This window comes from Muntiacus reevesi, chromosome 2, assembly GCF_963930625.1.
Source record: "Muntiacus reevesi chromosome 2, mMunRee1.1, whole genome shotgun sequence".
Taxonomy (NCBI): Eukaryota; Metazoa; Chordata; class Mammalia; order Artiodactyla; family Cervidae; genus Muntiacus; species Muntiacus reevesi.
This window is the reverse complement of record NC_089250.1, coordinates 21,792,823-21,812,345: the sequence shown is the minus strand read 5'-3', so window position 1 is coordinate 21,812,345 and position 19,523 is coordinate 21,792,823. Positions and strand designations below refer to the sequence as shown.

At 37.5% G+C, this 19,523-nt stretch overlaps 1 protein-coding gene and 1 non-coding gene across 3 annotated transcripts in view; both read left to right on the top strand.

The window, feature by feature from the left end:
- NEBL (nebulette) overlaps positions 1-19,523 on the top strand; it is a 363,997-nt gene that overhangs the window by 259,702 nt on the left and 84,772 nt on the right. The window contains exon 5 of one of the 2 annotated variants that reach the window (XM_065921074.1): positions 4,892-5,002. The exons of the other annotated variant lie outside the window; for it this stretch is intronic. Within the exon in view, the coding sequence (XP_065777146.1) occupies positions 4,892-5,002 (111 nt within the window). The remainder of the gene's footprint in view (positions 1-4,891; positions 5,003-19,523) is intronic. 2 annotated transcript variants of the gene reach the window in all.
- On the top strand, positions 8,304-8,410 carry LOC136161991 (U6 spliceosomal RNA). Its single transcript, XR_010661844.1, has one exon. It is a non-coding gene; the product is annotated as a U6 spliceosomal RNA (small nuclear RNA).

Below are 19,523 nucleotides of genomic sequence, written 5' to 3'. Positions count from 1 at the left end.
GAATCCATAAGAGTTTAGGAGTAATTTTCCTTTTAGAATACATTAACACAGAAGGAATCCTTAATGCACTTAATCTATTGTGTTCCTTAAAACAGAATTTCAAAATAGAATATTTCACCTCTTTCTCACTCATATTATTGCTATGTTTTCTTCATAGTACACTCTGATTTTTTTTTTTTTTTTTGATTTCTTTATTCATCCATAAGAGCAGGAACCTCATCTGTCTTGTTCCCTGCTCCATCTCTATGCTTAGGAGTCCAGGGACTCCTAGAACACAAGGGGTGTTCAATAAATACTTGTAAAATGGATTTTTGTTCAGTTGATTGATTTTTTTAAAACGAATGTTTCCTTTTACATAGTTTATATTTTTCATGCTACATTTTTGGTTAATAATAATAAATACATAAAAATGCTCACTATGTGTCAAGTACTGTTCTATTCATTTCAGATATATTTATATCATTTAATGCTCACAACTCCATGAGATAGCCTCATTTTGGAGGTGTGGAAACTGAAGCACAGAGAGGTTAGGTGACTTGCCTAAGGCCACACAGCTGACAAATAGCAGAGCCAGGGTATGAACACGGGTGAATTTGCTCTAGAGTCTGGGTTCTAAGCTATATCCATTACCACCTCTTTCTTATTTTTTCTACCCCTCTTTTTAAATTTTTTATTAAACAAGTTCACTTCTTTCTCCAGAATCCTTTTATTTTTTAGTAGAGGATACGTAGATAATTTTAAAATAGTCTGAAAATAGATTACTCTTGAACAACACCAAGTATAGTTATTCTTTGCAGAATATCTTTAAGTACTTCATTATCACAGACTTAGATGTCCACTGTGTACCCAGCTTGGCAGTAAGCTAATCTCAGCTGTGCAACATGAGGCTAAAAATATATGTCAGGACTCTGCATGGCTGACCATGACTAATATGCCCACCCTTTTTTTCCCATCCAACACCTGGTAACCCAGCCACTTGCTAATCATACAGAGTACTTTTTAAAGCAAATAATTATAGCATTTGATATTTGACAGGATTTTTGTGATCATAATAAGCGACAGTTATACAATAAAGAAAAGAAAAATCTTTTCTTAGTTTTATACTTACTGGGGAAGGTAACATTTTCAGATATTTACATTCTTAATTGCTTTGCAAGTGCACAACTTTTCTCAAATTTTTATGGCATAAGCATGTCTATAGTACACAACTTGCGTACATAGAACTTAACATAAAAAGTAATCCATATTGGACATTTTGGAATCTGTTCCTATTTTTTTCCAGAATAGATTGTCACTTAATTGGTAACAGGTATTATTCCAGAGGAGAATATGCACCCTAAGAAAGAAATATATGTGCTTTCAAGAAGCATCACTGACCAGGGTCATAATTAGCCTTTGAACTTGTTAGAAAGGAAATACCTGGATTCTGAAGAAGATGTCTATTTCAAAGATTTATGTAATTGTAATAACATTTCTTTAGATAGACTTAAATCTATTTTATTATTGTTAAAATTGGAATTCTCAGAGCTTACCTGATAATGACAGGCAAGAAAGTAGAACAATTTAATAGTATCTGTGATGATTAAAGAACTAACCTTTTACTGTGTCCAAATAGTATCAGATTTGTGGCAACCTGAATTAGAATATGAGGCAAATTCTAAAATGTGAGCATGTTCCAGTTTCTAGTGAAAAGTATCCTAAACTTTTGATATTGGGACAAATTATTATCTTCAAATCAATTTGCAAATGTTCTCAAATACTTATATTCAGATTGAAGTGACAAGGCTAATGCTCCTTATAGAAAATGACTGATACATAGAAATCCCTTTAAAAAAAGAGAAACAGATGTGGAGATTTTAGGAGGACATATTGTTAGATAACTCTCACTAAAAATTTTACAAAGATCACAAAGAAAGGTTCTGGAAATGGATGGACTGTGCCATGAAGTGGTGAGACCCTTCTCACAGGGGCTGTCTCACGCTGAGGCTAAATAATCCCTTATCATAGAAGTGATACAGGCTGCTTAGGCATCTGAATGGCGAAGATTTATGAGAGCTTATGTTTGTATCTACAGTGGCCACAAGGTCATGTTTCCCTAGCTTCAGGGTTGCCTGTGTTATGGGATTGGCTTCCCTGATAGCTCAGTTGGTAAAGAATCTGCCTGCAGTACAGGAGACCCCAGTTAGATTTCTGGGTCAGGAAGATCCACTGGAGGAGGGATAGACTACCCACTCCAGTGTTCTTGGGTTTCCCTTGTGGCTCAGCTGGTAAGAATCTGCCTGCAATGGGGGAGGCCTGGGTTTGATCCCTGGGTTGGGAGGATCCCCTGGAGAAGGGAAAGGCTACCCACTCCAGTGGCCTGGAAAATACCATGGACTGTGTAGTCCATGGGGTTGCAAAGAACTGGACACGACTGAGCCACTTTCACTTCAGTACCTGTATAGTAGTTATGAAATATACTGCAAATCAGAAATATAATACATCTTTTATATGTAGAGATGAGATATGAACATATATGATAAAATATATGTTTATATATTCCTTGTGTAAACATATTTACATATATTTTATATAAGACTACAAATATCTTCCCCTAGTTAGGTGTCCAGTGCCATAGCAGCCTTAACTCACAAGCTATGAAGAACACAGTGTTAACCTAGGGAAATGCTACACAATAATGATACATCCTAAGAAATCAAATTTATTAGAAAATTTATCAGCTCAACGTGCGTTTCCATTAGCTATTTTAAGGATGAAAATTAATATGATAAATTAAAGTTCAGCTGCCTCCAATTTGATGTAATCTTAATTCTAAAGTGGTGCTTAGTAGCAGCTATAAATGAAATGACTATTTTAATGCAGCAAGTAGAAAATTACATAGCCTTTTTAAGAAAGAGTGCTCTTTAAAATTGTGCCTGATGACTCACTACTTCTATGATAACCCACAAAATGATCAGCTGCATTGGTTATGTTTATAATGTCACAAGTGCCACAGTCAAAAACACAGAATCAACCCAGCATCCAGCAGAAAGGAGACAGGCATATGCTAGTTCTTTTTACTTACAGCAGATCTCAAAAGTTGTTCCTTGGCTTAAGAGACTTGGCCACCCATTAAACTCCTCCCCCCCACCAAGTTATAGAATGTAATGGAACTGGGGTGATGGCTTTCTCAGCCTGAATGGAGGTTCTTAATGAGTTTCTGTTTAACATACTTAATTGATGAACATTTTAAAGATATGTTCATCAAAATTAGATTTCCTGAAGGATTAAATCAGGGAACAGATTCTAGCATGATGAATTATCCCTGGAATAACATGAGGTGCTATATGGGAGGCTTAATAATCAGATGTAGGAACAGAGCTAAGCAGGAGTGAGCAAGACTTAGGGGCATTCGTTGACAGAAATCTCAACATAGTAATCGAAAGGAAATTGGCATGATCTATGGATGTACTAACAGCATATAGCACATTAGAGATGATAACCTAGATTAAATTGAAGAATTCTAATTAGGACCAGTCAGGCCATATCTGGTATATTGTGGACACCTTAGCAAAGAGGTGGAATAGTTGGAATTTGTACTTTTGAGAGTGTGTAGAGTATACAGGGGTTTAGTGCCTTAATCTGCACAGATAGTCTGGGAGTGGAAATCGCTGAGAGCTGGATTCCCACATTTAGAGTTCTGTCCTGTTAACTAGAATCCTCCTGTATGGCCAAATGGTTGCATTGCTGGGGAGATAGATTTGAGTTTCATTAAAGGAGGAACTTTGTGTCAGAACCTTCAAAATTTAGAAACTGTGATGCCTAGGTTGAGTTCTTTCACTGGAAGTTAAAAAAAAAAAAAAAAAAACTTGGGTGAGGGAGTCAGAAAAGAGTTTTGAACTTGAATAGTTGTACTAAGCACACACATTTTGCACCAAGTAATTCCAATTCCATTTAGCATCTTATCATTAAACATTTAACATATATTTTCATTTAAAAGTAATTAATTAATTTATTCTTGTTTTATTCTCATTAATTTATTCACTTATTTATTAATTTATTCCCTTAGCAAATGTTTATTGCAGTTTATGTCAAGCACTATTCTGGGTGATAAGGATTTAGTGAATTAGACAGTTGCATTCTAGTAAGAGAAGACAGAAATTTACAAAGATGAAAGCTTGTAATTTAAACTTATGAAGGAAATAAACAGGATAATATAGGAATAGACTACCTGGAAGGGGATAATTTTGTCTTAGGGATCTCCTTTAATTTTTAACTCTGTTTTTGAGTTTGGTTATTTCTACCTCTGAAGTACTTCTGATTATTCTCACACCTTCTCTCCAACCAGGTATGGGGCAAATTTAATGTGGTAGTGATGGATATCATTTGCAAAGGTGCTTATTTGTCTAACAGAGAACAAGGCTTGACATATGTGAGACTTTCATTATATTTTCTCCCAAAGGTTAGGGCTTTTAATAAGGTTTATTTAATATTATAGTTGTGCCTCCATAAAATTATAACAGTCAATTAAAAAATGAACATTCACTTTTAAATATTCAATTGTTTCCCCAGTTTTGTCACTTACTTTTCCAGGATTTAAACCTTGAACATATATTACCCTAAAACCTCTTGGTTGTGGAAAGATTTCCCAAAACTGTAGATGAGATTTAAGCTAAAGGAATATAAGTGGGGATTTTAGCATGTGGACAAAAACTTCTGAAATAAGTGAAATGAGTTGGAATTAGGAGTCTAACAGAAGCACAAAGATTAAAGTATTTATTATTTCGTTATAAAGGCTTAGGCATATTTGACCAAATACTACGTAAAATCCTAGCAAAACACTGAAATTTAACGGGTAAGAAATTTCATACACCTCCAAATGAAACAAGCAGTTATTTGTTTTTTTCTTCAGATTGCCTACAGGCAGAAGCATGATGCTGCCAAAGGAGTCTCAGATTATGCTCACATGAAGGAGCCGCCTGAGATCAAACATGCCATGGAGGTCAATAAGCACCAGAGTGACGTAAGCAGGCTATTCCTCATGATTTTCTGGAAAATTGTAGTTAACTCGCATCAGGGCTAGTGGATAAGTTGTTGAAGTTTAAATGTTAAATTATTCTCTCAACGGTTATTAGAACCTTGTAGAACGCCTTTAAAATGTCATGTACTTCTTGCAGACCTGGAAATCGGGTTTCCAACAGCCTTTGCTGTAGCTTCCTTGTCATGATGGCGATGCTCCCGTGGTTTCCAGTCTAGAATTGCAGAAGAGCTGGGATGCTAGGGAGACTAAACCCCACTACGATTTCTTTTGGAATGAGTGTGGGGGCAGATGGTCACAAGACCCAAGAGGAGCAGGAAGACAATAGATGCCTGATGGCCAGCTTAGAAGCAGAAGGCCAGAGAGAGGAAACAAGCCTGTAGCAAACACATTTCTTCTTTGGCTATAAGGTAGCTAGTACATCAAGGCTTTCATGTGTTTACTCAGCTATCACTACTGTCTTGGGGGCCTAGAAGAATATTTTTTCCTGAAATTGCTGTGGAAGCTTATTTATCTCCATATCATGAATTCTTTGCTTTCTAGAAGGAATGTAGGAACTGTTTTTCAGGTTCTTTATGGGTTAGAATCAGTTAAGATAAAGTGTTTGCCTTCGTTGGGTCAGGAAGCTCCCTTTTCTTTGCAAAGTACCTGAAGCATCTTTGTCATCTCACACAGGCTCTGCCCCATCACTTAGTTCTTTTACTCAATTGTGCCTCCAGAGCCCCAGCTGTGCCGTATCTCTTTGTAGGATGGCAACAGTCATCTGATATTAAATTGCAATAGGTCAATGCTTAAGTAAGAACTGAGTGAGGTTTTACATTTTAATTCAAATGTATAAACATATGCCAATACCAAAAGTGCTTTTCTAAGATGGTTTAAGATTGATAAGAGATGAAGAAGCTACATGTCTGTAATTACCAGCAAGGCCATTTTATCGGGAGGCTTTATAAGAACTTCTGCTTACACAACGACTATCACAGCCATAATATCAACCACTTAGTGAGCACTGCCGTGCACGAGGAACTGTGCCAAGGCTTTGATCATTTCCAGTTCTCACAGAATCCATGTACTGATTCCCATTTTGTAGATGAAGAAAATGAGACTGAAGAATCAAACTCCCCAGTCCACTCTTTCTGTTACAATCTGCTGCCTCCCTCTTAAAGGTCACTCTCTGGTTATTGTGTCAAGATTTTAAATGAAATTTTTAAAATATAGGTCAAAATAGATTATCATTAGATTTCAGATCAAAGGATCCTGTGCTCTCATGGGAGAGAAAAACTGAGACCCTGAGCCTCCACTGTTTTGACCTGAAGAAACTTTGAATTTCTGTAAATGGTGTGGGTTAGAGGGTGGTCGTGGTGGTCTGGGGAGATGGCTGCCATTTTACAGACCCTCAGGAGACACTATCTAACTCTATAATTCAATGAAATTCAAATACAGAAGTTCCTTATCATGAACCTGAGGTTATTATTTTAACTCTGCTTTTTCTTTTAAAAGGTCTTTGATTGAGGGATTGAGGGAATAGAGTAGAAAGCCCCTTTCTCCTCCATTCAATACTGTGTACTTATGGGAGAAGGATGTGTTTACTTACACTCCTCTGCCTGCTCAGCTCAACCTTTACATGCAAAGTTTGTACATATAATAGGATTTAGAAAGTCTTTAAGACTGTTTACTCAGATTTAAAGTGAGAATGATATTTGTATTCTACCTGTGAAGTAGTTGATATTCCCCTAGAGTCAAGTCACTTAGAATAATACATTTGTTGTCCCTACGATATGAAATTTAATTGTGGGTCTTGAAAAACACAGGAAACCAAGAACGTCTCTTGGTTCAGTAGGTGAGGCCACAGCATCTCCATGAAATATAAAACTGTGTCTCCCATAAGACTTCAGTAAAATGAAATTCATTTGTAGAGAGCTTAATAGAATTACCTTTTCATAATGTGAAATGTCTCTTTGTACTATATTAATGAGTTACTAATTTAAAACAAAATGTGTTGTCACATGTGTATCTGATTTTCCTAGAAACAATACATGTCAGCATCTTGGCTTTTCTTTTTATGTTTTCACCAAAATCAAGTCAACTCTCTGATGTCTGTTAGAGAACCAAGAAACTGGGACAGTTGCAGTTCAAAGCTTTTAATTTCTACCTCCTTTCTGGTCAGACTTTTTATTAGAACACTGATCAATGGGCCAGATGGAATCATTTTTCTTTTAGAAGCTGACTGTCCTTTATACCTTTGGAGATGTGAATAAGCAGGCTGAGAAGAGATTCCTTGTGACTAGCTGACTAAATTTCCACCTCAGAATAACTGAGAGTTCCAAGGGGAAGAGTATTCTGGGGGCAGTGGTCTTTTCTTTTACCCCCAAGTTCAATGATCATGAAACAGGAAAAAATAATTTCTCATAATATCCTCCACTGTCACGCAGGTCAGAAAAGGAGTTGGGAGTTGGGTCACGGATAAAAGGCTTCTTTTGCCACATGTTGCCTGGATAACCTTGGACAAGTTACACATATCTCCAAATCTGGTTTGGTTTTTTTATATGTAAAATTGGGGTAATGAAATCTACCTCAGAGAGCTCTTGCAAGTGATAAATTAGATATGATATGTAAAGGGCTCTGTTGAAGAGCCAGTTCAGAAAATACTAGTTCTTTTTGGTCCTCCTTCAGTTTTAAAGAGTGATTTAAGAGTTTAGGGTGATATCATTGTTAATTCAAAACAATGAAACAAGGTTAGATTTCTAAGAAGACCAAATCAATATGAAATTTATGTTAAGAAGCCTTTAGGTCAGAAGGGCATATTCACAAGGTTCCTGAACCCATTTAACCACCTATCTTGTTGATATTGTTATAAAAAAATGATTAAAAACAGCTCATCTGACTGTTTTTTTTTTTTTTTTTGTATCTTCAGGGATGTACCCCTGCCAAATTTTTCTAATGTAATTAAAGAAACTGGAGATATTCTATCCTGTTACTTTCTCCTAAAGATGGGTTTGAAATGAAAACCTCAGTAACATTATTAGTTTTCATCAATCTTATCAGAGGCATGAAGAGCAGTACTTCTAAAGTTAAGTTAAACAAATTTTAGCTGCCATTTTAAGTTTTATAAATAATGTGATCTGTGTAGATTTTGATGAAATTAGAGTGGTAAGCTTTCCCAAAATACCATATTGGTAATCAATTCAATGTATATTAGAAAGGTATTCATCAGGGGAAACCAAAGACATAATGCTCTTTTCAAGAATGATATATGTACTTTCTTAACATTAATAAAAACTTATCAGTAGTGCTCGCTTTGGCAGCACATATACTAAAATTGGAACGATACAGAGAAGATTAGCATGGCCCCTGCGCAAGGATGACATGCAAATTCATGAAGCATTCCATATTTTTTGCCACAAAAAAAGAAAACTGTAGGCCAATATCACTGATGAACATAGATGCAAAAATCCTTAACAAAATTCTAGCAAACAGAATCCAACAACATATTAAAGAAATCATACATCATGACCAAGTGGGCTTTATCCCAGGAATACAAGGATTCTTTAATATCCGCAAATCAATCAATGTAATGCACCACATTAACAGATTGAAAGATAAAAACCATATGATTATCTCAATAGATGCAGAAAAAGGCTTTGACAAAATTCAACATCCATTTATGATAGAAACTCTCCAGAAAGCAGGAATAGAAGGAACATACCTCAACATAATAAAAGCTATATATGACAAACCCACAGCAAACATTATCCTCAATAGTGAAAAATTGAAAGCATTTCCCCTAAAATCAGGAACAAGACAAGGGTGCCCACTCTCACCACTACTATTCAACATAGTTTTGGAAGTTTTGGCCACAGCAATCAGAGCAGAGAAAGAAATAAAAGGAATCCAGATAGGAAAAGAAGAAGTGAAACTCACTGTTTGCAGATGACATGATCCTCTATATAGAAAACCCTAAAGACTCTACCAGAAAATTACTAGAGCTAATCAATGAATATAGTAAAGTTTCAGGATATAAAATTAACACACAGAAATCCCTTGCATTCCTATACACTAACAATGAGAAAACAGAAAGAGAAATTAAGGAAATAATACCATTCACCATTGCAACAAAAAGAATAAAATACTTAGGAGTATATCTACCTAAAGAAACAAAAGACCTATATATAGAAAACTATAAAACACTGATGAAAGAAATCAAAGAGGACACAAACAGATGGAGAAATATACCATGTTCATGAATTAGAAGAATCAATACTGTGAAAATGAGTATGCTACCCAAAGCAACCTATAGATTCAACACAATCCCTATCAAGTTACCAACGGTATTTTTCACAGAACTAGAACAAATAATTTCACAATTTGATTGGAAGTACAAAAAACCTCGAATAGCCAAAGCAATCTTGAGAAAGAAGAATGGAACTGGAGGAATCAACCTGCCTGACTTCAGGCTCCACTGCAAAGCCACAGTCATCAAGCCAGTATGGTACTGGCACAAAGACAGAAATATAGATCAATGGAACAAAATAGAAAGCCCAGAGATAAATCCACGCACCTACGGACACCTTATCTTCGACAAAGGAGGCAAGATATAAAATGGAAAAAAGACAACCTTTTAAACAAGTGGTGCTGGGAAAACTGGTCAACCACCTGTAAAAGAATGAAACTAGAACACTTTCTAACACCATACCAAAAATAAACTCAAAATGGATTAAAGATCTAAATGTAAGACCAGAAACTATAAAACTTCTAGAGGAGAACATAGGCAAAACACTCTCTGACATAAATCGCAGCAGGATCCTCTATGACCCACCTCCCAGAATATTGGAAATAAAAGCAAAAATAAACAATGGGACCTAATGAAACTTAAAATCTTTTGCACAACAAAGGAAACTATAAGCAAGGTGAAAAGACAGCCTACAGAATGGGAGAAAATAATAGCAAATGAAGAAAGAGACAAAGGATTAATCTCAAAAATATACAAGGAACTCCTGAAGCTCAATTCCAGAAAAATAAATGACCCAATCAAGAAATGGGCCAAAGACCTAAACAGACATTTCTCCAAAGAAGACATACAGATGGCTAACAAACACATGAAAAGATGCTCAACACCACTCATTATCAGAGAAATGCAAATCAAAACCACAATGAGGTACCATTACACGCCAGTCAGAATGACTGCTATCCAAAAGTCTACAAGCAATAAATGCTGGAGAGGGTGTGGAGAAAAGGGAACCCTCTTACACTGTTGGTGGGAATGCAAACTAGTACAACCACTATGGAGAACAGTGTGGAGATTCCTTAAAAAACTGGAAATAGAACTGCCATATGACCCAGCAATCCCACTTCTGGGCATACACACTGAGTAAACCAGATCTGCAAGAGACACATGTACCCCAATGTTCATCACCGCACTGTTTATAATAGCCAGGACATGGAAGCAACCTAGATGTCCATCAGCAGATGAATGGATAAGAAAGCTGTGGTACATACCCACAATGGAATATTACTCAGCCATTAAAAAGAATTCATTTGAATCAGTTCTAATGAGGTGGATGAAACTGGAGCCCATTATACAGAGTGAAGTAAGCCAGAAAGAAAAACACCAATACAGTATACTAATGCATATATATGAAATTTAGAAAGATGGTAATGATAATTCTATATGCAAGACAGACAAAGAGACACAGATGTATAGAACAGACTTTGGGACTCTATGGGAGAAGGCGAGGGTGGGATGATCTGAAAGAACAGCATCGAAACATGTATATTATCAAGTTTGAAACAGATTGCCAGTCCAGGTTGGATGCATGAGACAAGTGGTCGGGGCTGGTGCAATGGGATGACCCAGAGGGATGGGATGGGGAGGGAGGTGGGAGCGGGGTTCAGGATGGGGAACACATGTAAATCCATGGCTGATTCATGTCAATGTATGGCAAAAACCACTACAATATTATAAAGTAATTAGCCTCCAACTACTAAAAATAATTGGGGAAAAAACCCAAAATTTATCAGTAGGCAAAATTTCTGTTCCATCAGAAAGAAAAAAATCTTAAGGATAAGTAAATCACTAAAAAGATATTGGAAAAACATTTATTATCCTGTAATTCCCTGATGTAACTTACAGAAATAGAATTTAGTATTAAAATAGGTATATTAGGTTTTGTTCATCTCTAAGGCAGAATAGTTAATAATATCTATTCTGCTTTCTTCATAAGATTGTGGTGGTGATAAGATTAATCATAAATATGGAAACTTTTATCAACTGTAAAATGCTTTTATCAACAATGATAATACTGCTAATAATGATAAAGCTCCATCATTTAGAAAATTGAAAAAAAATGTGTTTTCTGATGAATGTCAAATCCTCCATTTACTTATATTTCAGAGATTTATATTTTCTTTTAAAAATAATGTTTACAACTTAATTATTTAATAGCTTTTTTACATGCCACATACCTAAACAGAAATAAGTCTTATTAAGATGGAATTTCCAGTCCATGTGCCTGCTTAATGACACTTGGAGAGCTTTCCTAATATGAGAGTTTATGACAAAAGAATTTCTTGAGGATGACTAAACTGGTGTTTTGAGATTATGACTAAATACAGATCATACTATTCACTTCTGTCCTACAAACCTATCCTATCCAGCAGTTTCTTCTCACCAAGAATTGTTTTAACTTTCACCAGAGTAGTGAAGGGAATGAGTAAGTTTGGGGCCAGTTGGATTTGACTTCTCTTACTCTATCTGCTCACTTTTTCCTTGGCTACACAGGTGTCTGTCTGTGGTTTCCATGCTGCCTGCCATCCCTCCGTTCTCAATCTTCACATCTCCAAATAATTGCCTTTCACTATGAACTGTCATGGTGGAGGTTTGGCTTTTTTCTAGTTTATTAACTCACCTATTGAAGAATTTCAGATCACTGTTGTCAAAACATGAAAAGCTTGCTGCAGAGTCACTGGGAGTCCTTTGCTCAGTCTGGCTGTACATGGATAATAAAGGCATCCATTTTACTTCATTTTCAATATTTAATTGAAAGTTTCTCTTATTGGCCAAGTCCAATGAAGAATGATACAAGAAAAAAGATTCTTCTGGATAACTAGTTCCAGCCTTGACAGGGAGTGTTGATGGAGCTGAGTTGAGTACAGGCTGGCACAACAATGGTAGGGTGAAGATTTACCAAATTCATGTGTTTAAAGTGTGTAGAACTACAGTACCTGGCACATGGGATACCCTGCGTGAATGTAGTTCAATTCAGTCACTCAGTCGTGTCCAACTCTTTGCAACCCCATGAATCACAGCACACTGGGCCTCCCTGTCCATCACCAACTCCTGGAGTTTACTGAAACTCATGTCTATCAAGTTAGTGATGCCATCCAGCCATCTCATCTTTTGTTGTCCCCTTCTCTTCCTGCCCCCAATCCCTCCCAGCATCAGGGTCTTTTCCAATGAGTCAAATCTTCGCATGAGGTGGCCAGAGTACTGGAGTTTCAGCTTCAGCATCAGTCCTTCCAATGAACACCCAGGACTGATCTCCTTTAGGATGGACTGGTTGGATTTCCTTGCAGTCCAAGGGACTCTCAAGAGTCTTCTCCAACTCCACAGTTCAGAAGCATCAATTTTTTGGCACTCAGCTTTCTTCGCAGTCCAACTCTCACATCCATACATGACCAAGGCCGTGGAAAAACCATAGCCTTGACTAGACCAACCTTTGTTGACAAAGTAATGTCTCTGCTTTTTAATATGCTATCTAGGTTGATCATAACTTTCCTTCCAAGGAGTCTTTTAATTTCATGGCTGCAGTCACCATCTGCAGTGATTTTGAAGCCCCCAAAATAAAGTCTGACACTGTTTCTACTGTTTCCCCATCTATTTCCCATGAAGTGATGGGACTGGATGCCATGATCTTAGTTTTCTGAATGTTGAGCTTTAACCCAGCTTTTTCACTCTCCTCTTTCATTTTCATAAAGAGGCTTTTCAGTTCCTCTTCACTTTTTGCCATAAGGGTGATGTCATCTGCACATCTGAGGTTATTGATATTTCTCTGGGCAATCTTGATTTCAGCTTGTGCTTCTTCCAGCCCAGCGTTTCTCATGATGTATTCTGCATATAAGTTAAATAAGCAGGGTGACAATATACACCTTTGATGTACCCCTTTTCCTGTTTGGAACCAGTCTGCTGTTCCATGTCCAGTTCTAACTGTTGCTTCCTGACCTGCATATAGGTTTCTCAAGAGGTAGGTCAGGTGGTCTGGTATTCCCATCTCTTTAAGAATTTTCCACAGTTTATTGTGATCCACACAGTCAAGGCTTTTCTGTAAAGAGCAATATTGCATAGGAACCTGGAATGTTAGGTCCATGAATCAAGGCAAATTGGAAGTAGTCAAACAGGAGATGGCAAGAGTGAATGTCAACTGGAATGAACAGGAATGGGTGAATTTAATACAGATGACCATTCCTACTACTGTGGGCAGGAATCCCTTAGAAGAAATGGAATAGCCTTCATGGTCAACAAAAGAATCCAAAATGCAGTACTTGGATGCAATCTCAAAAATGACAGAATGATCTCTGCAACCATCCAAGGCAAACCATTCAGTATCACAATAGTCCAAGCCTATGCCCCAACTGAAGAAGCTGAAGTTGAATGGTTCTATGAAGACCTACAAGACCTTTTAGAACTAACACCCAAAAAAGATGTCCTTTTCATTGTAGGGGACTGGAATGCAAAAGCAGGAAGTTAAGAAACACCTGGAGTAACAGGCAAATTTGGCCTTGGAGTAAGGAATGAAGCAGGGCAAAGGCTAATAGAGTTTTGCTAAGAGAACGCACTGGTCATAGCAAACACCTTCTTCCAACAACACAAAAGAAGACTCTACACATGGACATCACCAGATGGTTAACTCCAAAATCAGACTGATTATATTCTTTGCAGCCAAAGATGGAGACGCTCTATACAGTCAGCAAAAACAAGACCAGGAGCTGACTGTGGCTCAGATCATGAACTCCTTATTGCCAAATTCAGACTTAAGTTGAAGAAAGTAGGAAAAACCACTAGACCATTCAGGCATGACCTAAATCAAATCCCTTCTGACTGTACAGTGGAAGTGAGAAATAGATTTAAGGGACTAGATCTGATTGACAAAGTGCCTAATGAACTATGGACAGAGGTTCATGACATTGTACAGGAGAGAGGGATCAAGGTCATCCCTATGGAAAATAAATGCAAAAAGGAAAAATGGCTGTCTGAGGAGCCCTTACAAATAGCTGTGAAAAGAAGAGAAGCAAAAAGCAAATGAGAAAAGGAAAGATAGTCCCATTTGAATGCAGAGTTCCAAAGAATAGCAAGGAGCAATAAGAAAGCCTTCCTCAATGATCAATGCAAAGAAATAGAGGAAAGCCACAGAATGGGAAAGACTAGAGATCTCTTCAAGAAAATTAGAGATACCAAGGGAACATTTCATGCAAAGATGGGTTCGAAGGACAGAAATGGTATGGACCTAACAAAAGCAGAAGATATTAAGAAAAGGTGGCAAAAATACACAGAAGAACTGTACAAAAAAGATCTTCATGACCCAGATAATCATGATGGTGTGATTACTCACCTAGAGCCAGACACCCTGGAATGTGAAGTCAAGTGGACCTTAGAAGGCATCCCTACGAACAAAGCTAGTGGAGGTGATGGAATTTCAGTTGAGCTATTCAAATCCTGAAAGATGATGCTGTCAAAGTGCTGCACTCAATACGCCAGCAAATTTGGAAAACTCAGCAGTGGCCACAGGACTGGAAAAGGTCAGTTTTCATTCAAACCCCTAAGAAGGGCAATCTCAAAGAATGTTCAAATTACCACACAATTGCACTCTTCTCACACGCTAGTAAAGTAATGCTCAAAAGTCTCCAAGCCAGGCTTCAGAAATACATGAACCGTGAACTCCCAGATGTTCAAGCTGGTTTTAGAAAAGGCAGAGGAACCAGAGATCAAATTGCCAACATCTGCTGGATCATCGAAAAAGCAAGAGAGTTCCAGAAAAACATCTATTTCTGCTTTATTGACTATGCCAAAGCCTTTGACTGTGTGGATCACAATAAACTGCATGAATGTAAGGAACGTGCAAAGACATGGCTTTATGAAATGAAAGTAGAAAGATTGTTAGAGGGGAATAAACTGAGATTAAAAGACAATAAAATGAGATGAAAATGCAAGCTGAGAGGGTAAGTGAACATGGTAATATAAGGAAGAAATTCCATGACAGATTTTGATAGAATTAAAATTTTTTAAAACTTAACTATAATTGATCTATCAATATTATATTAGCTTCAGGTGATAGAGTTAAAATCTTTATTGGAGGCAATAAAGGATAGAGTTGACATTGCAGAAAAACATATGAAATGGAGGCTACATTTGGAGTTTGTGGATTCAGTAACAGAAATCCATCTCACATTAGCTCAAGTGAAAAATGAGAATTTATTGGTTTGCGTAAAGCTACCTTCAGGCATAACTGGCTCCAGAGGCTCCACAGTGTCATGAGGACCCCATTCTTTCCCTGTCTCTTGGCTCTTCTTTCTCCATGACTTCATTTGCAGATCAAATCTGTCTAGCTGATCTCAAGGCTGGTATTTTCAAAACTAAATCATCTTCACTGCGGCCGATCCCAGAGGAAAAGACAGCAGTTTTTTCTTCCCCAGCCTCAGATCCATCAATGACTCTGACCTTGCTTGTTTATGTGTCTGCCCTCTATTTAATCATAGTTTCCAGAGGGTTGGGGTCTTTGATTGGATAGCCTGTCACGTGGCCACTTCTGTCACCAGGAAGGAAGGCTGCTGCTGATAGCCTCACCAAGTCACATGGAGGGAGGGAGGGAGGGGCAGTTTCCAAATAAAAAGTACTTGGAAGATTTTTGGGCTTCCCAGTGGTAATAAATTCTCCTGCAATGCAGGATTTGAGGGTTCAGTTCCTTGGGTGGGAAGATCTCCTGGAGAAGGAATTGGTAACTCACTCCAGGATTCTTCTCTGGGGAAATTCCATGGACCGAGGAGACTAGTGGGCTATAGCCCACGCGGTTGCAAAGAGTTGGACATGACTTAGTGACTAAAACAACAACAAAAGGTGGATTTAAAAAGAAAAAAACAAACACATTTCCACTACAAAGGAACAAAGGAGTAATTTAGGAAAATGATACAGATGAATGGAAGTGGGCAAAGAAGTAAATTCACTGGGGAAATAAAAAGGCAGGAGAAAGAGATCAAGCATGTAAAGTAATAATTCTCAGTGCTTCTGAGGAAGACGCCATAGTTGGTCTTTTTGGAAATATTACATAGTGCTAAAATATACAGCAGTTTATCTTGAGTACAAAATAAATATTTAAATGTGATATTAATGTCATAATTGTTGTGTTTTAACCTATATAAGACCTATAGAAGATAAGGATGAAACTTCATTGAAAGCTATAATAAGAAATTTAAAGAAATTGGGAAATATACATTTTCCTCCTGGGAACAGACTAAAATATTGTTGAGGTATAATTTTTACTAAAATCATTTGGTTGGTTTAGTGCAGTGTTCATTAAAAGTCCATTTGTTTCCTTTGTGGAACTTATTAGAATTAGTCTAATGTTCATTAGTGAGAATAACTAGTTTAAATTAAGAAAAATTTGAAATAGAAGAGTAATAAAGGCAACTTGGGCTTAATGAATATAAATCCTTATGACTCATTCATTTAAGAAATGTGTGAGTGAGGCAGTGAATGTGATGTCCTTAATATGTACCTGGTACATAATAAACTGGGCTTCCCTGTGGCTCAGCTGGTAAAGAATCTGCCTGCAATGTGGGATACCTGGGTTTGATCCCCAGGTTGGGAAGATCCCTTGGAGAAGGGAAAGGCTACCCACTCCAGTATTCTGGCCTGGAGAATTCTATGGACTGTGTAGACCAAGGGGTCGTAAAGAGTCAGACATGACTGAGCGACTTTCACTCACTCACATCATAAACTGCCTTAAATGACTTCTTATTTCTCCTCCTCCTTTCACATCTTCTTCCTTCTTCCCTCTTTGCCCCCTCCCCTTTCATTGCTCCTCCCTCTGCCTTCTTTTTCATTCTCTCTTGTCCTCTGAGGACACGATAGGGAACAAAACATTAAGTAAAATGAGGTAAAATAAATCATGGGCCCTCAGGCTGCACCTGTCCTTGGTTGATGACTTTTAGGAACCCCTATCTTTCTTCTTATTCAAAGCAGTTTTATATAGAACACCATCTTGCCATGAGAAGACTGCCTGGAGAATGGGAGCCCATCCATTGTTCCTATTCAGTGAGCATTTAAGGTTTGATTATTCAGAAAACACTGCATTTAGGGTTTGGATTATTCAGGTGGGCTGAAGAAGGGAGAAAATACCTAGTGCAGATGTTTGAGAAATGTCAGATGAGCTTCCCTCAGCCCTAAGTCACAGGCGAGGTGGAGGAAGGTGAATAGTCTGCTCGGGCCACGTTGTCTCTACACCACCCATGTTCAGGCATCCTTGCAGGGAGCACAGAGCAGGAGCTTGTGACTCTGTGTGCCTCAGTATCAGCCCCCGTTCCTGGGGCGTATCCCCAAGCCTTGATATCCTGGGAGATCTATAGTGACCAGGCCCCTGGGCTTTTCTCCTGTGTGGCTCCATGGTATCCGCTTGTTTGAATGTGCAGCTCATGTCAATCTTAATATTTGTTTTGAGTCACATATGCCGGCATCTAATTTGCAATTTACATGGATGATGGGGCCATTCATTGTCCCAGTCCCGCCGCCTTTGTGGTGTTCACCTCTCTCCACGCAGTCATTAGGCTGAACAGCATATAATTCGGAAACCCATGGAAAGCATAGATTTCTGAGAGGTTGCAGCTCTTTTCAAAAAGTAAGGGTTTCCATTTTTACACTCACTCTGTTGTAAACAAAAAGACATTCCCCCCCCCATGGCTTTTCATCTGAATGTAGTAACTTAGAAACAGTCTTGTAGGTGGGTAGTAATTTTGGTTTGTTTTCACCTGAGAGTCCGTTTTTGCTTACACAGCTTGTGTTTAACTCTGTGTAGCCTGAGGTTGAATGACCATCATTTGTAGATGAGTGTGTTGCTTTTTGAAACCAATCAAAATTGGCTTATTTTAAATCCCTGAAGATTTTAAATTTACTCAACCAAATAACTCAGTTTTCAGCTTATATCTTTTGCTACCTGTGCGCACAAACCTGACTTAAAATTGCTTGTTAAGCCTATGAAAATAGAAGCGGTGAAGAAAACAGACGTTCTTGCCAAAATAATGCTAATTATATTTAAGCTGTGTTCACTTGTCAGACAGGCTCATGATTATAAACATAGTTTAGTCGATGGTGAAGCCAGTGCACGATCTTAAATAGAAGTGTATATACATGCTTCATTGAAATAAAATAATATAATGCATTAGGGAGCCTATGAAAGTATTAACACATTATCATTCCTTATACTTGATATTGTTTTTTAAAGAAGTAAAAAAGTACATCTTTTTTTAACACTGTAGGGTTGAAAGGAAGATAACAAGATGCATCACTGTTATCTAGAACACTGATTTTTAGTGGTCAACTGGGTAATTCATTAAAATGCAGATTCTTGGGCCCCATTTAGCAAAATTCTGTTTCAGAGGATTGAGGATGGACCTCAGGAATCTAAATTTTTATAAGTACTCTAGATGATGCTACTGCAGAAAGTTTACAGGCAACATTAGAAGTACTTGTTTTGAGGAATTTCCTAGAGGTCCAGTGGTTAAGACTCCATGCTTCTGCTGCAGGAGGGTTCAATCCCTGGTCAGGGAGCTAAGATCCAGCAAATTGTGTGATACAGCCAAAAATTAAAAAAAAAAAAAAAAAGGATTATGTTTTGGGAAATTTGTGGGCATTCCCTAGGACTCCAAGCTTTCACTGCCAAAGGAGCAAGTTCAATCCCTGGTCTGGTAACTAAGATCCCAAGATCCCACAGGCTGCACAGTGCAGCCAAAAGAAAAGAGAAAAGAAAAAGAAACACCTGTTGTGTACAAATGCAGTTAATTGTGCATTCTTTATAAATGTTCAGTTGTGCATTTCTGGGTTCTACCTTTTATGTCTTGAAAAAGTGAAGACAGATTTTTAAAATGACCATTATTACATGCTTTGCATTATAAATTTAATAAAATCTAATGTAATGGACAAGTTGACCAGCCCACCCACTGGTGAATTTGCAAATAGAACTTCATCTTTTCAGTTCATGACTAGTCTCAGGAAATAAAGAAGCAGGTAGATAGTGAGATGTTGCCCATCAGGGGTTATATGAGTTGGCTTCTGGTCTCTCCTTCCATTTGTCAGTCAAGTTATTCTGAATGGCAACTGTCATCTGAAGCATATTTGGCTATAGATATAAAGATATATATATATATATATCTTTAAATCTCTGTTTTCTATACTTTGGTTTGATTGTATCTAATGTGCATTCAGAGGACAGCTATTTCTTTTCTTTTTTTTTTTTTTTTGATGCCT